Below are 19,392 nucleotides of genomic sequence, written 5' to 3' on the forward strand. Positions count from 1 at the left end.
TCTGAATTCCTCTGCGTCAATCTGAAGGGTTATTATGTGCTGGAAATTCAGTTGCACTTGGCAATTTTACAATTGGGTCATGTTCTGAATTGGGACAAAATGGAAACTTTTCAAACAAAGTAAAACAAAAAAAGGAGATGCCTTGCTTGGCAACTATTGAAAATATTTTTTTTTGTTTAGTTGAAACAAAACATTTTGTTCCAACATTTGCCCCCCCTCCCCTTCTTTCCTCCATGGAAGATTTCCAAATTTTGAAACAAAAATTCTATTTTAGATGCTTTTGAAGCATCGACTTTCTGGATAATGTGGAGTATATTTAGTGTAATGCAAGAACAGATCCGGAATGAGAGACTGTCACAAAGCAAAAAAATGAAAAGGATTTGTTCTAGAAATGCAGTATCTATGCAGTCTTTTATGGCTGTTAAACCGTTTCTATTTTTTAACCAAAATCTTAGCTAAATCTACGTGAGTTTTAAAATACTGAAATTCAATTGAATCTGATTTCTGTTGGGAAATTATACCAGTAACTCTAATATTATACTCAGGAATTCAAAGATGGTGGAAGAAAACAGATAAAAATCAAATATTAATGATAAACTGTAACATGCAGCTTCCTTACACCTTCCACCAATAATAATTTCCTCTGCTCTGTCATGTGTAATAATGAGGATAAGAGCTAACTGTTGCATGAAAAATGTAATAACACTTTTGTAAACAAATATTGCAATATATAAGCTGTAATAGTAGCCCCTGACTGGACTCAGAGCCATCCTTACCCCGCATACAGGAACGTTATAATGCTTATTACAGGGAAAAACAGAAACTGAACTTGCAGCATCATCTAAACTGTCTGTGAAAATTATGCTGTGCCATTTGGAGCAGCTTTATGAAAGCAGCCACACCTCAGCAGCCCCCCAGCCCCGTTATTTCACTGCTCTCGGCAGAGGGACAGCAGCCTCTTAGTTTAGCCGAGATCAGGGCTTTCGCCAGGGTCGAAGTGAGTGAGGTGAAAGCTGTCTGATTGTGTTTTGCATGACTTAATACTTCAACATCCATGCGCCGCTTCTCATTTCCCTCCTGTTCTCGCCACTCTTGCTTCATGTCCTCGTCTCCTTTTAACCATCTTCATTCTTGTCTGTCACCTGCTCCTAAGGTTTCTCTGACCTTGCTTTGCGCAAGGTAAAGGTCATTGCTACCACCCCAGCTGCTTTACCTGCCTCTGTGCATCTTTCTCCTGGTATTTATTGAACTGCTACTCACTACTTGAGTGTTGGTCTCAAGCTTTGGCATATATATGAGCTTGAATTTTATGCAGGGCACCAGGTATTAACATAATCTGATTAACAATAAAACCATACCTACAGACTCCCTGTGTTTCCTTTTCCCTCTGTAACACAAAGTATAACAAAAAGGAAAGATGTAAATATAACAAGCTTAAAAGAAAACTTTTATGTCAGAGGGAGACTGTTCCAGCTTTTCACATCACTGTATGATTATTTAGTTTCCTTGTTATTAATGCTGTCATTGTCTAATAAATCTTCTAAGTCACAGCTTTGGCCCGCACAAGTTCAGAGTGGTTGCTGCTCTGTGATTCTTGCTCTAATTCTTTTATTTTTCTTTGCTGACACTTTCCACGTAACCAAGCGCATGTGCGTGACATCTAAATTCCTATTAATCTGCAAAATTCCTGTACATAGGAATTTGAAGCTGTTGAAGAAAACCAGAGTCATGACAAATCAATCCATTCTTAAGATTCCCTAAAATTTATGTTCCCTATAGGAAAGTATAGTTATGGTTTGTAACTGGGAAGTCACCTTCCGAGAAGCTTAGAAGAAACATTTTAGTGTCCCTGAAAACTTTTAGGGCTGTGGTTACCCCACAGCCGGGGCAGAGGGAGGTACCCGAGCTGCAGAGACAAGCTGCTCACGCTCACGGGCATCGCTGGCAGCAGGGTCCCGGCACGCAGGCGCGAGCGGCTTCTGCTTTGCAGCAGACAAGCCCTGTGTAGACCCCAATACTTCCAGGTCTGCAGAGCTAAGTTCCAAATCTGCCAGTGAAGGCCCTTAGGTGGGGAGCTTCAGATGCCGAGCGAGAGATCCAAAGCGGTACTTCCCTGCAGTAACTCATACCCCCATACCTGCCCCCACAGCTAAAGGGGCACGGGCACACCTGACACACAGGCTACCCTGCACACTTGTAGAACTTTCTTCTTGGGTATGCTTGCTTTCACATGTAAGGGTCACCGGTGCTGCTACAACTGCCCACTGTTTATATATTTGCATGATATAAACTGTTGCAATTCATCAACATTCAAATTCCCTTTATCTTTCATTTCTATGGCATTCCTTCCTTGTCCCACTTCACACCCCACTGTAACTACTCTCCTTTTCCACTCTTATTAACCCTCCATCCCTATAACCTAGTCTGCAAATGATACTCCTTCAACCCAGTCTTACAAAGTTTGAGGTGATCCCCTCCTGAATAACTTATTTATAATTCTTTTATCTTCCTTTCCTATGTTTTTCCCCTGACACTTCCTACTAAATGAAGCCCCCCCTCCAGGTATGTGATTTAACTTCTAAACCCCCCAGTGTCTGTCTGCAGGGATGGTGTGTGTGGGAAGCCAATACAAGGTGACAGGAGATAACAACCTCTCAATTAATGATAGCTTGTAACTTGCATGCCTTTGGGGGTGTGTGGGTGTGTGTGTTGGTTTTTTAGTTTAATATTTTTTTCTAGGTAAAATGTAAACAGCAGCGAGGAGGAGGAAACTTACCTGTTGCATGAAAATTTTACTAAAAACTACGGGTACACATGTACTACTGTGAAAGAGTAGCTCAGCAAAAAAGTGCCCTTATGGAATGGGTTAAATTCTGCACTGTGATATGAGAATGAGTGTTTCTTCCTATAGGGAAAGCTTATTTTCAAAGCTTGGGGCAGAATTTGACCCATTGGCTGTACACAGGGAATACAAATACCGCCAGATTTTGCATTATTTTTATGCCTGCTTTTGAAAATATTCTGCGGTGCGTATATGGCTGAAAAGCAAAATTTGCCCTGCAAATCTGCCCCGCTGATCTATTCTTGCTTTGCCAAAAAAACCCAGAGGAATGGAACATAGACCTGCACAGACTTTGAACGAACGTTTTCTTCCTATGAAGTAATCTGGTTGTCATTCTGTGTTGCAAATGGAAGTGAAGACCAGCAGCACGTGTATATAAACATCACAGTTGTCTTCAAGGAAGAAAATGGCCTCAGCTACAGATGTAGAGAAGAGCACTGAGCTGCTTTGGAAGTTAGCTGAACACTGACGCTGAGGTGCAGCAGGTATTTCAGTAGGTTTCCAAACCACTCTGGGTTTATTTCAAATGACTGACATCCTGCTGTAGAAAAGGATGGATCCAAGAGCGCTTGGAGACTGCTGACCATGTTCATGTGCATATTTCAAGCCAAGGGAAACCTTGCTACGCTCTGCTATCAGGTTGTGCTTCACGGCATATAATGCTCAGAAGTTTATTTTGAAGGGCTGCACTATTATCGTAAATCTGCCTGTTTCACCTAACTGAATTCCTTTCCTGTGATTTCTGTTTCTATGCTATTTCAAATGTAATTCATTTATTTCACCTCAGGTTTACGTCTTAGCTTCGCCCCCCTCTCCCCTTTTCCTCTCTGCCCCTCCCCCCCTTTGGCTCAAAAGCTCTTTTGGTGTGTGAAATAACAGGTTTCTCGTTCTCATTCTCTTATTTTCCATCGCATCTTGTTCCATGACACTTCACACCTGAAGTTCATGAGCCAGGTATGTGACATGACTTCTGATTTACTCCTCCTAGCTGCAACACAAGAGTGTGTGTGTGTGAGACAGAGAGAACAGGAGTCCTGGGTTGACAGAAGAGAACAAAACAAGAGAAACAAATATTAACCACAATGATCAGTTGCAGCCCTTTTCTCCTTTAATCTCCAGGCTTACCACTGCCTTAACCTTACAGCATCTTTAACTCCTGACAGCCTCTCCAGATACCTTTTCTCCCTGCCTTAATTCACTAATTCCTTTACTTTTTCCCCCCTCCTTTATTTTTCACGCCCCCCTTCATGCATTCCTTGGTCTCTTTCTCAGGCTTCCAAGAGCTTTAAACATCTGTTCTTTCTCTTTTTCTTTTCCTATTTCCTGTCTTTCCATCACTGCTTGCACCACACCACCCGCAGAGGAAGCCCACGAAGAAGGTATGTGATGCACCTACAGCCTCCCTCACCCTTTTTCTTTTTCAGTGCTGGGGAAACAGTGTTAAAAACACTGACCTTGTTCAAGAGCAAAGAGAGCATGGGAGGGAAACGGTTTCTTTGGATGAACATGGAGAAAAGGGCTGTATGTTTGCCCAATGGAATCAGAAAAAAGATGTTGTTTCTTCTTGTCTGATCTCCAGAGAGCCCGAGGTTCCCAGCGTAGCCGGGAGGGAGCGGGGAGAGTTGCTTTTAGGAGAACAGTGCCGGTTGTGGACTGACTGCTCTGCTTCTTCTCTTTTGCTTTTATGCTTCAACCTACAGCTGATGAAGGCGGCGAATACTGTGATGGTAGCTCGGTGTTGTCTTAGGACAACAAAGTCATCTTTCTAACACCTCACTCTCTTTTTCTGTACTTGCTTTTGTTCCTCACTTGATTTTTAAACTCAGGAACTGGGCCAAAACATCTCTGCCACAAAGAATTGCTCACTGTGCATATCCAATCACCCCCGGGGGGGTCACTGCTGTGTGGAGATCCCTGCACAACCCTGTTAGCATAGCAGATGGTGAAGACCAAGCTCTAGAAGCTTGCTCTGGACTTGTCTTTTAGCTAGGACCTGTTGTGTCACAGATCTCATCAGCAAACCTTCTCTATCTCCCAAAATCAGCAAAGTAGCTCTTAAATCCCTGTGGCGTGCTTGAAAATGGACGTGCCTTCCTCATCCATCCTTAGGTGGTCATGGTCTCCAGGCCTGAATCTCCAGATATTTAAAATTCTGCTCCAGCCACACACTGAGTTGTGCTAAACATGAGGGGTGTGAGTACCTTTATTCAGACTGGCTGGGCGGGCATAGGCTGTGCGTGACCCCTGGCCAAGCGGGAGTACATGGCTGGGGACGAGACTCGTGTGAAGGGACCAAATCCAAAAGTACACAGGGTCAGTTTTGCTCTTGTGTGTGGGTGAGAGAACTTAGCGCCCCCCGGGCCAAATTCAAACCCAGTTTTAAATGTATAGAGAGACCCTCGTGGACTTTTACAGGCCTTTGAAGTAGCTCTGTTGTGTTCTGACTGCCCCAACCCCTAGAACACCTGGCCAGTTGTTTTGAAAGACAAAGCCCAACGTCACTTGTAACCACCCTGAATTTTCTGTTTCCTCGTTTTGTTTTGCTTTTGTAGGGTTTTTTTTGTTAGCTTGTTTTAATTTTCTTGCTTGCTTTTCAGGCTTTTTTTTTCTTTAGAGAAATACCCTGAAGACCTTTCTAAGCCCCTTTCTCTCCTTTTTCTCTTTCTTTCCTTTTTTTTTTATAGCATATTGACTTTTTTTCCCCCTAAGGACAGAGTGTGAGTTAGATATGTTGCTTCTGAGAAGTGGGATTAAGGGAGGGCGTTTAGGGAGTTTGGAATGAAGTAAAGGCAGTTCAGGTGGGCTCATAGAGAGGGGGCCACTGTGTGAATACCTCATAGATCGGGCAGGAGAAAGCAAGGTTGTGTTTATGGTGGTGTGTACTCTCCCTAGGCTAATCCTTTTGGAAACCAGAAACTCAGAGACTCTCTAATCACCAGGGCGGTGAACTTGGATTTCCAGTGGCTCTTGCCTTCTTCGGCAGGGTTCTCTGCGGGGGTTTTGTCACAGCCCCATGGTTTGTGGGCAGAGTGACCAGAACGTCAGTCAAAATCCACCATAGGAACAGGAATTTGCTATGACAATTCCTGTCTGTCAACAAATTTTGACCCAGTTCCTTGACTTGGTGTCTTGAAAGAAGGGGCATTTCAAAATAAATTGCATCCCCGGGCTGCTTTTGGTGCATTCAGTATGGACCAATGCTGGGTCATGCACTGCAAAGGACAGGTTTATTACTGTTCATTTATTAATAGAGGTTCCTATTTCTTTTGTCATCCCCTTTTCTGGTTTTCTGGAAGTACCTTGAAATGTTGTAACTACAACTTCTTATTTCAAGAGCAACTAACCTTCATTTTTCTTTTTGTTTTTATGATTGTTTGTTGGTTTAAATGAGTTTAAAGTGCTGATTTGGTGGCAGCTGAAACCAAAAAACGAGCGTTTTTTGACAGACAGATGTTGATTCTGGCAACCAAGGTCAACAAACAAAACCAGCTTCCTGCCCCCCAAGTGTTACTAACTGGCAGCCTGAAGTTAAACAGGGATGTTTATGAAAATTATCTGGGTATGTCACGAAGGAAGGGAATCCTGTGTGAATAGCATCCCTGATAGATTGATTAATCATGATTACTTTTCCTCTCTCCAGATAAAAAACAATTTAAGTCATGTGCTAAGAAGCTCACTGGCTATTTGAAAAGCAAAACAATTTAAAAAAACAGATGGAGAAATACAGAAGTACGCTGTGGGCTAATGGTGTTTTTCTGCAGGAGTGATTTGTGACTTCCTTTATGCGAGTGATCTAAAACATTTCAGTAATTACATGCTGTTTGTTTTATTAACATTGCTCTAGTATCTAGAGGCCTCAACTGAAACATGTTTTGGTAGGCAGTGTTCTTGCAGTAAATGAGAAAAGTCTACCCCCCAAAAGTTCATAACTGGAATCGATACTGGAAAGCGTGAGAGAAAGGAAAGGTTTGTTTCTGATCTCTTACGCATCTCTCATGTCTTTTCCCTTAATTATCTCAATAACCCATTTCCAGCCACTTTCTCCACTTGTTATTATTCAACATCCTTGCAAATGATGTCTCTCCTAAGTGTTTTCCAGTATCAGCTTTTGCTACTTTTTTCCTCTTATAATGTTTCACTTTATTTTACCCTACTCTGTTTCATTTGCTGTTCCCGATTTCCTCCATCAGTCCCAGAACAGCTGGATGCAAATAAGCATTTGAAAAAACATAATATAATAGCTTTCTGTATCATGATATGGATAGCAGGGCTCATGCACCCACTCCTGAGGGACACTGTTTTTACTTTTACTTTACAAAGCTGGTTTTTTGTGTTGGTTTTTTTTTTAACTGATTCAACAGCTGTGAGCTTTTTACCTCAGTTCCTCCCACTGAACCAACATGGGGAGAGTCTTGTACCACAGAATCCAGCAGCATCCCTGAAAGTTCAAACGTAGTGTGAGGTTATGAAAGTAAACCTGGGTCCCTGTGAGACCAGGCCAGAATAAACACATAGGTTTAATTTACTTCTGTTTGTGAGAATAACAGTGCTGAACTTACTGGCATTATGCTGGAGTTAATAACTAAAGTTTAAAAAGCATAGCAGAGAGGGGAATTGATGGCAAGCACAAATGTTAAGCAAGTAACTCATAAGACAGCACATTTTGGAGACCCAGGGAAAGGTCACTTGTTGCAGGGGAAGACTTCTGACTGCCAGAGGGCCCAAGCTGACAGCTCTGTGATGGCTTAGCCTGCCCGTTGGGGTGCTATACCTCTCCTGGAGATGCAAAGATCATTCCCATTAACACCGATGGGAATTTTGCATGTACCTCAGCAGGAGAGGATGCTTACTAAGAGAGGACAGCCTTTCCAAGCTGGGTTTGAGGAGCACCACACAGTGCAGAGCGATAAGCATCTTCCCCATGGCACTGAGGTATCTCAGGGACACGTGCCCTAACTAACCTGGGAGTCAATGATCCCGGAGAAAATGTGTGCCATGAAGTTTTTCCCTCCTGGCCTCCATGTGAGGCCTTTGAGCAAAACCGGTGAAGCCCAGTTATCATTGACATACCTGTGAATTCAGGTTAACTTTAGTGAAAGAAGTGCTGATTGGAAAAGGCACAGTTTCTTGTATCCTCCAGCCCAGCTGTCCTCCTTAGAGCTTTGGTCAGGATGGTTTGAGAAAAATAATTTTGCATTTACATGAAACCATTGCTTTCCAGACACTACGCTTGGGACTTTTACATAGTCTCCTGATTGTTTTCTGCCGAATTCTGTTTCAAGGGCAAAACCAGATTCACTCCTAGCAAAAGGGGTGTGTGAGTGTGTGTATTTCTTTTGGAAGTGCTTGAGATTTAACCAGTTTCTCTGGGACGTTTCCCCTAAGATTAAATTTCCCTTCCCTCCTTTTACTTTAGCAGCTGGCATGATCTCTGTTGTTCTAACTGTTCTCCCTCTTTTTCCCCTTCCTGTTTTGCTCCATGTTTCCAAATACAGAGGAGAAGCCCAGAATAAAGTAAGTATGAAGGACAGGGAGCTTCAAAGCCCTGGGATCATTTTTCTGATCTAGCAGAAGCCCTTAGATTGTCTCTTAGGCCAACGGACACTAGAAGCCTTTATCCCACCCTCCCTGGCGCCACGTCCAGCTGCTCCCGCTCGCCTTCCCGGGATGGCTGCTTTTGCCAGAGGATGCCTCAGCAGTAGTTACTGCCCTGGGTCTTAAGACCAGTTCCTGACAAGAGCTGGAGAAATTGTCAACTGTCCAAGATTCAGCAGTCTCACAGTACCCCGAGATATAGCCAGCTCAACAGTAAATCCTCCGTGAGAGGCCATGGCTGGGAAACTGCCCGTCCATCCAGGATCACTGACAGTAGGAAAGGGGGCAAATATGGGTCTGGGCTGGCTTAAGCTGAAGGTTTCCAACGGACCTTCTGGCCCTGGGCCCCAACACCTTCCCTTCCCACTCTGCCAGCTGCCCAGAACAGAGCCTGCAGCACTGCGCCAACAACCTCGCAGGCCAACATCTTTCCATGTGGTAGGGAACGACCATAGGCTTTGGGAACGAAAAAGGTTTGTTAGGGGTAACTCCCTAGGACAGTGCTACTCTGGAGTAGTTTTCCACTGACCTGCTGTTTCACCCCTCTGTATCTCCATCTCCATCAACATTCCTCCTTGTCAGCATCCTCCCTGAGGGCAGGGCAGGTCAGGGCGTGCTATTTAAAAAGCTGCCTGTTCTTTAAGATGAAAATCCTTTTTTTTTTCTTCTTTCTTTCTTTTTTGTTTGTTTTGGTTTTGACTCTCTGCAGACTAACTGCTCCTAAAATACCAGAGGGTGAGAAAGTAGATTTTGATGTAAGTATTCCTGAGCTGGCTGTGTTTGTCTGTCTGTACCTGAGCCATACACATGTGTACAAACACACATAACTCCTCCTGTATTGGATATTGCTGAGCATAAAGTCAAGGACAAAATTATGGATGCTTTGCTGCCTGTTTTCAGTGAAAGGCTACTCTCTGCTCCCTGAAACTCTCTGGTTGCATTTGTTGCTAATGTGGCTAAGCTAAAATAATGTATTTCTTTTTTTTCTCCTTAAATCTTTGAAGCCAATATATGAAGAAAGGAGAAAGTAAGTGTTTTAGGAGATCTCAGATCCCCTCTCCCATTGTTGTAAATGGCATGAAAGTTGCAGGCTGAAATAAAGCAGGCTTATGCACATCTGTTGCTGAGAAACTCTACCTAAAATGACAATAATAAACAGAGATCCACATACCTTCCTAGAAAGTTGATATAAAAATGAAGACGCTTTGGTGTTGAAAATTTCCACTTGCTTTGCCCAAGATGCAGTAACATTTTCTAGGTAAGATTCATATCTCAAAGCAAAGAGGACGCAGCTAAGTATATGCGAAGACAGGCATCTAAGCAAAGCCAGGGATAAAATACGGTGTAGGGGAATGGGAGATGTGGATTCTGTTCCCTTCTGGGCTTCTGTCTGTCACCTGCATGAGTCTCTGACTGTCTCTGACCTGTACCAACAGCCATTTAAGCTAATCCCACAGATTTCCAGGGATATCTGCAGACAGTCCCTGGTTTTGTTCCTCTGTGTAGGCAGGGTGCTGGGAACGTCCAGGGCATGTGTCTAGAGCGATATGGGCTTACTGAATGTACTGTCCTGCTGTTCTAGGACATCCAAAAGAAAAGGCAGAACAAAGACCTGATTGAACTGCAGGCCTTGATTGACAGCCACTTTGAAGCCAGAAGAAAGGAAGAGGAAGAGCTGATTGCCCTCAAGGAGAGGATTGTGAGTCCCTGTACTGCCATTTCCCTGTACTAGACTGGATCCTCTGTAGGTGAGAAGTTGAATCCATTGGTGCACTGTCAGCCTTTGGCAGAAAGCTGTACCGCTGTGTGCAGAAGTGACTGCTCGAGTCACCACCAAGTGGCTTCTCCCCACATCTGTCCCCTCTCTCAGCCTCTTCTTTTGCACCTGGGAATTGCACACGAGACCCTTTACACGTTCTGGCAAGGGAGTAGGTGGCGCACTCTACAAACCACAGCTCTTGGTGGTGGGATGCGATACTGGAGGTGGGTAAAGCCACAATGATGACTCAATGCCTCTGCAACTGCTTCTTGCAGGAGAAGCGCAGAGCTGAAAGAGCAGAGCAACAGAGGATCCGGGCTGAGAAGGAGAAGGAGCGTCAGGCAAGGCTTGCAGTAAGTGTCTTTGCATCTCTCTCCTTGTTTCAGCATCAAATTGGAGGCTATCTCCAGAGACAGAAGGATACTTCAGATTCTGCCTGTCTCAGTCTGAAGAGGAGATGACCACCCTCTTAAAGCAAGGGCAGGAAACAGGAGTCGCCGATTCTCACCGACTTGCTTATCTGATTACCTTCCCTGCAGTGACACTGGCTGCTGGGGAAGCTGCGAGTCTCCCCTGGGGTAACTTGTTTCTGTGTGTCACTCTTCCCAGGAGGAAAAGGCACGGAGAGAGGAAGAAGATGCCAAGAGAAAAGCTGAGGATGATCTCAAGAAGAAGAAGGCTCTGTCCTCCATGGGTGCCACATACAGCAGCTATCTGGCTAAGGTAAAAAGCATGGCCCGGTGGAAGAAATACGGAAATGTTAAACCACAGGGGTGATGGGGAACAGTCTTTATTACAGTTGAGAGAACAACTCAGCTTTCTTTCTGGATCCCTAGCAGCTTGTCTTGCATGCTTTGTCACTGAAATAATTCCATTCAGGCTGTATTTCTGTGGTCTGACATTAATTGATGTTCTGAAAACAGGCTGATCAGAAGAGAGGAAAGAAGCAAACAGCTAGAGAGACAAAGAAGAAGGTCCTGGCAGAGAGGCGCAAGCCCTTGAACATCGACCACCTTAACGAAGACAAGCTGAGGTAATACGCTTATCCTAACTTACTGAAAGTAATCCACTGAACTTTGGTCTTGCTGTCCTGGAGTCTCCTCTGGTGAAAAAAAGAGGTAGAGGAGAGGGCCTTCCTTGAAATTCATCATGCGACAGTGTTCAGTTGTGCCCTTCCTTGATCCAGAAAACAGAGGGGAAATGGGGATGTGGGGAATTGTTGGAATGGTTTGGGAGCCATCTAGCCGTGCTGTTGGCACAGCCCCGGTAGCCTCTGCTGCTAATCAGGGTTAGTCATTTACAGGGCTAGGTACAAACTTTAAACCCAGCTCTGCGATTAGCTGAACAAACCTAGAGATCGAGATCTGTGGCATTCCCAGGGATGAGTTAGAGCTGCTAAGGTATGAGTACCTTGCGGTCTCCACGGAGGCTGGAGGTTTGGGAGCTGAATGCTCTGGTGCAGAACAGTCATCAGATGACAGTCTGGACTCCACTTGTTGGAGTTCACACATGGTTGAAAGATGAGGTTGGCTTACCTTGGCCCTGAAACAGATGAGATTGCACAACGGCAGCTGCTCTGCTCATCTGGGTGGACTTCAGAGTCCTCCTTCCTCCTGATCTGAATCCCCTGGACTCTTCTTTCTTTAAGAGTTAGGCAGAAAACTAAATTTATAGGAAATACGTTAGCATGTGACACATGCAAGAGTACAAGTCCAAAAGGTTCTCAGGTGAGAAAAACATGACCTTGGAACTGGTGAGTAGCTTTCAGAGAACAGAAGGGGTTTGCAGGAACTGCATTAATGTATGAACTGCATTAAATAAAACGTAAAAACTCTCACTACTAGTGATGTGAAAACCATAGAAAACACACGATGTGATGTGTTTCTCTCATATTCCTTTTCCCATGAACACACAGGGACAAGGCTAAGGAACTGTGGGACTGGTTATACCAGCTGGAGACTGAAAAGTATGACTTTACAGAGCAGATCAAGAAGAAAAAATATGAGGTGAGCTGAGAAGCCATTTTACTAATGGCAGCGGGTCCAAAATATGAAAATCTCTGTGACTCCTCTGGCAAAAGCCATGTGGTGACGTCATTTGGGTCTCCAGTGCCCTTTTACAATATTTTAAGCAGCAAGACATCTGGAACTGCATTCCCCTAACGTACATGCTTGGACTGGATTTCACATTTTAGGGTGAAGTTGAATAGAGCACTCTCAGGGTTTTCAGTGCCCCATGGAAAGGCAATCCCAACAGAAAATGGGCTCCCTGCACTCTGCTCAAACACAACTTGTCCATTCTTGTTTATCTATAGGTACCCGTGGCTTGAAAATTCAGTAGCTCTTAATTCACTCATCTCCATTGCTAAGTAGTATTTTTAAATTCATCTTTGATTTCACACTTGAACGTTGTAAGCTTTATTCCCATCCCAGACAGATTCCCTGTGGACTGAGCTCTCTGGAGTCACTGAAAACTGTCTCCAGGCAGGAGCATGTGACTGAAGTGTCAAATGGTAACAGAAAGTGGACGTGTTTACTTCACAGTCCCAGGACAGGGCTGCACTCACCTACAACAGGTTTCAGTGGCTGAGAAATCCTACTGGATCTCTCTCTGCCTTGCCCTCCTTTTAATTCCCAATCACACAGACACATGCTGACAGAGAATGAGCAACACCAATGTAACTATCTCAATCTCTCTTAGATTTTAACAATGCGTTGCAGGCTGCAGGAGCTTTCCAAGTTGTAAGTACAATGAACTTGCCTGTGTAACAGCAGCAGCAAAGGCTACCAAATGCATGAGCCTGTGGCATGGTCGGGGCCCGGTGCCAGACAGAAACTGGCACTTGGCTCCAATGCAGAGAGAAAAGAGAAATCTGGATCCTGTGTCTCTCCCTTCCCTTCCTTTTTCTCTCCCCTTCCATTCTTTGAAAAGAGATGAGGCGGTAATTTAGGAAAAGAGTCAGGGTCCCACAGGGATGTGGTTAAAGAACTGAGCATGCAACCCATGCAGAGCATCTCTAAAATAATTCCCTATCCAAACCTCTGGTATTGCATGCATGGGGGAGGCACCCTGATGCACCTGGGATACAGGCAGAAGCTTAGGGATGTATGTGTAGGAGCTCGGACTTCACATAAAAGAATGGTATGGGGTTTGGAAAGATTCTCCACCTTATGGCACATGCTTATCCAGACCCAAAATATTGGAGAGGGCTAGATTAAGGGTGACATGTCTATTGGGTGTGGTAAAGGAGGAATTAAGGCAGTGCCAGGGGAGTTGTACATGCTACGCTAATGAAACTTCTGCATAAAGAAAGAGATGGGTGGCTGCTGATGAAAAGCAAGGAGAGGAAGTACAAAGAATGAGCAAAGTAGAAGGAAAATGCACAGCTGAGATGGGAGAAGAAAAGCGGAAAAGCAAAGGGAAGATGATAGCAAGAAAAATGTGAGGAGAAAGATAAGTAAAAACAGCAAAGGGGATGAAGGAGACACAAGCAAGGATGCAAGGGAGAGACAAAGGAAGGAATTGGGACACACAGGAGTGGAGCTGTTCTTTAGCTCTAGTGTCTGTTGCTCTTTAGTGCTTCATTGGAGACTGAGTGTTATAGTCACTATCACAAGGTTATCACTGAAGGTAAGTCTGAAGCCCTTGGGTCAAACTGAAGGCAGCTGGTTCTCTTCCACACTTGGGAAAAATACTCGGTTGCAAAAAAAGAATTTAAACTGCTACAGCAGATATTACAAATTCCATGAGTAAGTATAAAAGCAAGTGATCTGCTGATCTTTCCTTCCTTGTGTTGTCCTGTTCCTGCTAACGTTTCAGTCTCTTACTTTGTTTGTTTGCCACGGAAAGACACCAGCCAGGAAATACCAGTTGTTGCACCAGCTGAATGTATATACTTGTTTTGCACGTGGGGAATGTCAAGTGCCACTTTAAATGTTCAAATGTTGGGTCATCAGTTCTTGGACTGCAGAGCCAGTGGAGAATTTTGAATTACACCAGAAGCAGAAGCGAAGCACATGTCTTGGCAAGTGCATTTTTCCACCCCAGGAAAACTATGTAGAACCCTGACTGGGTTACAAGTGAGGAGGCGAAAGGGCAAAAGAAGGCTCTCTATCACACCCTAATTCTTGTGGGCTTTTCCATACCTGAGCTGGAAGAGTCCCAGGATTTTGGTAGCAAGTCCAGGACTATGGGCCAGGACTGAGGTGCTAAGTCAGGCCGTAAGGTGCTCATCCTGTGCAAGGTAGGTGTTTGCTTTCCTGTGCATCAGGTCGAAATATGCAGCTTACCCATGGTTAAACAGAGATGCTCCATCTTGTAGGACAGAGTCTCTAGCGGCCTGCAGTTATCAACAGAGCTTGGGAAGGTCTTCACAGCCCCCACTTCAACCTTTTCCTCTGTGGTTGCTGAAGCCCTCCTCTCTGGACCCTTTAAAAGTCATCTTCTCTTATTAGATGAGTGGCTGGGAAGGTGGTGACTGCTGCAAGCTCCTCATCCCCTGCTCTGCCAGCCAGCAAAGGTAGTCCAGCAGAATGTGACACCCATCTTCGATTCTTGAGGTGCCCACCCAAAGACCACTGAAGCTCTTTGAGCTTACACACTTCCTAATGTATAGAAGTAGGGGAAGAGTGAGAAGGCGAGGTTGACACATAGAGGTGATGGAGCCATCCAAGAGCTTTCCAGTTGGCCAGGGTGACACTCATTCTCATTCAGTCACCTGCGGTTTGACATGTGAGTTCATATGAGATTAATTTTTACCCATAGGAACTCTTCTAATAAGGGTTATAAAATTCTAGCTCTTCTTTCCCTTGACATGTGAAACGGGCTTGCAGATTTATTGCCAAAGAGCAACATTTCTCTCCTTCGTGCAAGGGTGAACTTTCATTTCAAAGGACAAACCCGTACCATAGGCACCTCTTTCCAGCACTTCAACAGGTAACACTCCCCTCTCTGTGAGGGAACAAGGTTTCTTTATCTCCAAAAACGCTGGTCATGTATGTTGTTTGCAGATTGTCACCCTCAGGAACCGGATCGATCAGGCTCAGAAGCAGTAAGTACCTATATCCCCTTCCTAGCTCCTGGCTTGGGGATATCTTCTCAGTGTTAAAAGTAGTTGCTTCAGCCTCCACACCGACATTTTCTTGTTGCAATGAAATGAGGCTAGAGATGGAAGGGTACCTCCCATCCTGCCTCACACTGAGAAAATGAAGGGGAAACTGAAGTGGATGTAACACCTAACAAGACAAAATTGTGTTTCTTCACACCATGTCTGCAAAATTTCCATCTGCTCATTGCTGGGGTTTTCAAACACCTGACTGAGGTGCTTTGAATACTTGAGGGAATATAACCCTTGTTTACGAAGGACAAACAAGTGGTTGCTAAGATTATGAGGAATGGTGTGTAACAAGACTAACATCTGGGATTACTGTTGTGAGTTCTTTTCACTCATCATCTCCCACTTTCCTTCCCCACAAGACTTCTATTTCATTAGATTTTTTGAGTCTAACTATTCCAAGTGTTTACAGTGAATTTATGAGAGACCAGGGCTAGACATAGCCTGGGGGCTAGGGCACGTAGGAAACTAACAGCCACAGAGAAGGAACTGCTGGGAAGCCAGAGAGGAGAGCTCTCCAGTGGTGGGATTTGATCTGAGCTTCTGTATCTTCTGTATCTATCTTCTTAGCAAAGCCAAGCCAGGAATGAAGTGGTGGTCTTTGGTGGTATCTTTGGATGACAGCAGTGACCGGACACTGCCTTCCCACTTTCCCAAGCCACCCTGCCTTATCAGATGAATGTAACACTGGGGGCTCAGCTGTCTGTAGATGCCAAACATAAGGCTTGACCTTCCCATAGTATTTTCTGTACGGAGCTGTAGGCTGATAAAGCTCAGCAGAATGTGCAGCTGCAGAATGATGCCGTGGCTTGCCTGTGTGTTGCTGCCTTTCTGAGAGGCAATACCACACCACCCACAACAGGCTGTACCATTTACTGCATGCTTGTTCCCCCCAAACACATGATAATTTCTCAGGATACAGGCTCACAGAATGGTTTGGGTTGGAAGGGACCTTAAAGATCACCTGGTTCCAACCCTCACCTAGTTCCAGCCCACCTGCCATGGGCAGGGACACCTTCCACCGGACAAGGTTGCTCACAGCCCCATCTAGCCTGGCCATCATTTGAAAAGTTTGTGCTGAGAAGCCCACAGCTTGTGAGATTTGTGTGTACTTAAATTTCTATCCACACTAGATTGTATCATAGCAAAGCAATGCCTGCCATACAAGGACTTATACGAGGATCAAGTAATCTTTTTGCTTCAGACTTTATTAAGTCTCCTTAAGTACACTCTAAAGGTTAGGCATAACATCAAACATCACAGGCGCCTGTGGAGATAAAAGGACTCTGCCTTCATTTGAGGAGCTAAGCAGTTCCATACTAGGTTTTGAACCTGTGGAAAGGCTGGCAAAAGGGACACCGAGATGAATTTTAAGATAAGCAGGAAACGCTCTGCTCTCTCTCAAGTAAAAGGTCAACTTTTTTAATAGATCAAGTTTAACTTGGGCAAAAGGTAAAGTATCCATTATGTTTAACGTCTGTGTCACTGTGCTACATCTTTCTGTAAATATGGTGAGTCCCCATGGGTAGGGGCAGCACCACAAAAATCTCCCCAAACACGTTGTCCACATTTTTGTCTGCTCCTTGGAGGAACCAGTGGATATCTGTTGATAGCAGGGCCCCACCACCTTGTACTCGACCCCCAAACCCATGCTCTGCCATGCCAAAGAACTGTCCCGGGTTTGCATGTGCTTTGGTTCAAGAAGCAGCCTCATCATCATGTGTGTGCGATGGAAAGGTTTGGTGGTTGTGCCGAGCCCCAAAAGCCAAGGTGCTGCCTACGGGAGCCAGTGCAGATTCTAACTCAACTAACTTCATGCCTGGCACCTCTCTGACTCCAGGCATGCCTGCCTCTCATTCAGAAGGTAAGTGGCTTGCATGTAGGATTGCCCTTCTGTGTGCACAAAGATACTATTCGGAGAGAGTTTGCCTCAGGTGCTTTTCATTGGGAGCATAGCTGGACTCTCACGCACACCATGAGCAAGACGGGGATACTGACATGAAGGGAGGCCTAAAAGTTTGTTTGGACCGTTTTGGAGGCTCTTGCTCTCATGATACAAGGAAGAAGCCACTCTGCCTTTGCTAGAGCAAAGCAATTCCTAGTTGTATTTGAATAATCGCTCAGCTTTTTGCCTCCCCTACTAGATGATCAGAGCACCTGGGGAATTTGACCAGAGCTCCTGGTTAATGAGGACATTTTCTCCAGAAACAGCTCTGAATCCTAAAATCCAGATCATTGCAGATTTGAATTCAGGAAACATCAGGTCTGTGGCTGGATAGGCCTGCCATTTAGTTCTGAGGCCACCTGGACTGCCGTCCTGATAATGCAGGAATCTGGAAGGGTCCACCTCTTTCAGGCATGCACATCCTGGCCTTTCACTAAGAGCCTGAGGAGGAATCCCTTTCCACAATATCTACAGTATTTTCCTCAGGATGTGCTCTATGGCAGGTGTACCCAACGTGAGAGAAGTGAAGGCAGTTCAAACCTGATCTAAGGGTCAGAAACGCGCAGCGGTCACAGAGCCACACTGCTTCCATCATGCTGCCATGTTTTTCTTTCTTTCTGTATTGTAGCAGCAAGAAGGCAGGAGCCAAGGGCAAGGTTGGCGGGCGCTGGAAGTAAAGAAGCAGGCAGGATGGCCCTCCATGGCATGCCAAAACCCTGCTGGTCTCCTCTTTCTTCCTTCACCAATCACTTGTGTTCCCATGCCTCGACGATAACAAAAATCACAACATCAGCCTGGGTTGGCTATCGCTGCTGCTTTTCTTCTTTCCCTTCCTGGAGGGGTCTAGCGGCTTCCTCAGTCAAAAGGAAGCAGGTTCCCTGTGGAACCGAGATGACTCCTTGCTGGCATCTTCAATTCCTGCTGAGCATGTCCTTTATCCTCCTGATAGCAGCCCTACGCTGTCCTGTAGATTGCTGTGTACAAATCTCTGGATTTTGTAAATAAAGCATGACCACCAGTACCTACTTCAATGACAGCCCTCTGGAACAGTGTTTCATATTTTATTTAACAGCATCCCATTTTGCAAGGATTTGGGAGTTGGTCCAGGTTCTTATTTAATATCATCTGATCCAGCTCTACAGCTGGGAATGAGGCTCAGCATCGTCAGCAAAGACCCAGGACTCAGGTCCTGTTCTACAGCCACAATACAGGCAGATAACAAAAGCTGACTGTTCAGGGGGAGCTCATAATCTGGATGCCAAACATAATTCAAATTGACTTAAAGGTTTGAGTGACGAAGGAAATCAAAGAATCGGAAATAAAGGAACAAATCCATAGAAGTGGTAGCTTTCAGCACACATGATTTCTTAAGTGCAGTCACAGTGCAATATAGAGAATGAGTCATTCAAATATTAGATTAAAATGTTTATTGATGCTGTTAACCTACATGTAATATCAAAGCCTGATAATGAAGTGTGAATCGGTTGGATAATCCAGCGCAGATGTCAAAACACAAATGGCTGTTCTAAATTTGGGATGTGAGCTACGCCATAGGGCTTCTTGTCTTTGCCAACCCTTGAAATGCCGTGTTGGGAGCGAAGTCCACCAGGGATGGTGGTTCTCCCCCACGTTTCCAAACTTCTGGCTGTTTCTGGTGCCTATGTTCCCACTCTGGCACTCTGTTAGCACACGCTGTGGCTTCATAAATTCATGAAAGTGGTTTAGGTGCCCTTCAAAGGTCACCTAGTTGAACCCCCCTGCCCCGGGCAGGGACACCTTCCACTGGACCAGGTTGCCCCCAGCCCCGTCCAGTCTGGCCCTGGACACTGCCAGGGATGGGGCACCCACAGCTGCTCTGGGCAGCCTGTTCTGGTGTCCCACCACCCTCATCGTAAAAAGTTCCTCCCTTACATCTGACCTAAGCCTAACCTCTTGCAGTTTAAAACCCCTGTCCCCTGTCCTGTCACGACAGGCCTTGGTAAAAAAAAACCTCTGTGTCATTCTTATAGGCTCCCTTTATAGGGCCTTTTATAGGTTTATAGTCTTTAATAGGCTATAGGCTTTTAAAGGCCCCTTTAAAGGGCCTTTTATAGGCGCCCCCCCCCTCCCCGAGCCTCCTCTCCTCCCGGCTCAGCAAG

General features: G+C 45.0%; 1 protein-coding gene across 2 annotated transcripts; it reads left to right on the forward strand.

Moving 5' to 3' along the window:
* Positions 1–4,511: 4,511 nt before the first annotated feature.
* TNNT3 (troponin T3, fast skeletal type) lies at positions 4,512–18,285 on the forward strand. Of its 2 annotated transcripts, XM_027805364.2 has the most exons (10): positions 4,512–4,569; positions 8,338–8,356; positions 9,147–9,192; positions 10,020–10,136; positions 10,472–10,549; positions 10,806–10,919; positions 11,120–11,229; positions 12,112–12,202; positions 15,206–15,246; positions 17,883–18,285. In XM_027805364.2, exons 1-10 carry the CDS (start codon positions 4,527–4,529, stop codon positions 17,929–17,931), a joined length of 708 nt encoding a protein of 235 aa, XP_027661165.2. In that variant the 5' UTR covers positions 4,512–4,526; the 3' UTR covers positions 17,932–18,285. The 2 variants fall into 2 exon arrangements, with proteins under 2 accessions (XP_027661165.2, XP_027661152.2); XM_027805351.2 differs by lacking the exons at positions 15,206–15,246; positions 17,883–18,285 and adding an exon at positions 12,897–15,184.
* The last annotated feature ends 1,107 nt before the right edge of the window (positions 18,286–19,392 follow it).

Source organism: Falco cherrug, chromosome 10 (genome assembly GCF_023634085.1).
Source record: "Falco cherrug isolate bFalChe1 chromosome 10, bFalChe1.pri, whole genome shotgun sequence".
Lineage (NCBI taxonomy): Eukaryota > Metazoa > Chordata > Aves > Falconiformes > Falconidae > Falco > Falco cherrug.

Excerpts from the sequence above, each read along its gene's own strand:
- TNNT3 (XM_027805364.2), top strand. The coding sequence starts at position 4,527 with ATGCTTCAACCTACAGCTGATGAAGGCGGCGAATACTGTGATG. Across the intron at positions 10,137-10,471 it reads TTGCCCTCAAGGAGAGGATT|GAGAAGCGCAGAGCTGAAAG; the intron begins GTGAGTCCCTGT and ends TGCTTCTTGCAG. Across the intron at positions 11,230-12,111 it reads CTTAACGAAGACAAGCTGAG|GGACAAGGCTAAGGAACTGT; the intron begins GTAATACGCTTA and ends ATGAACACACAG.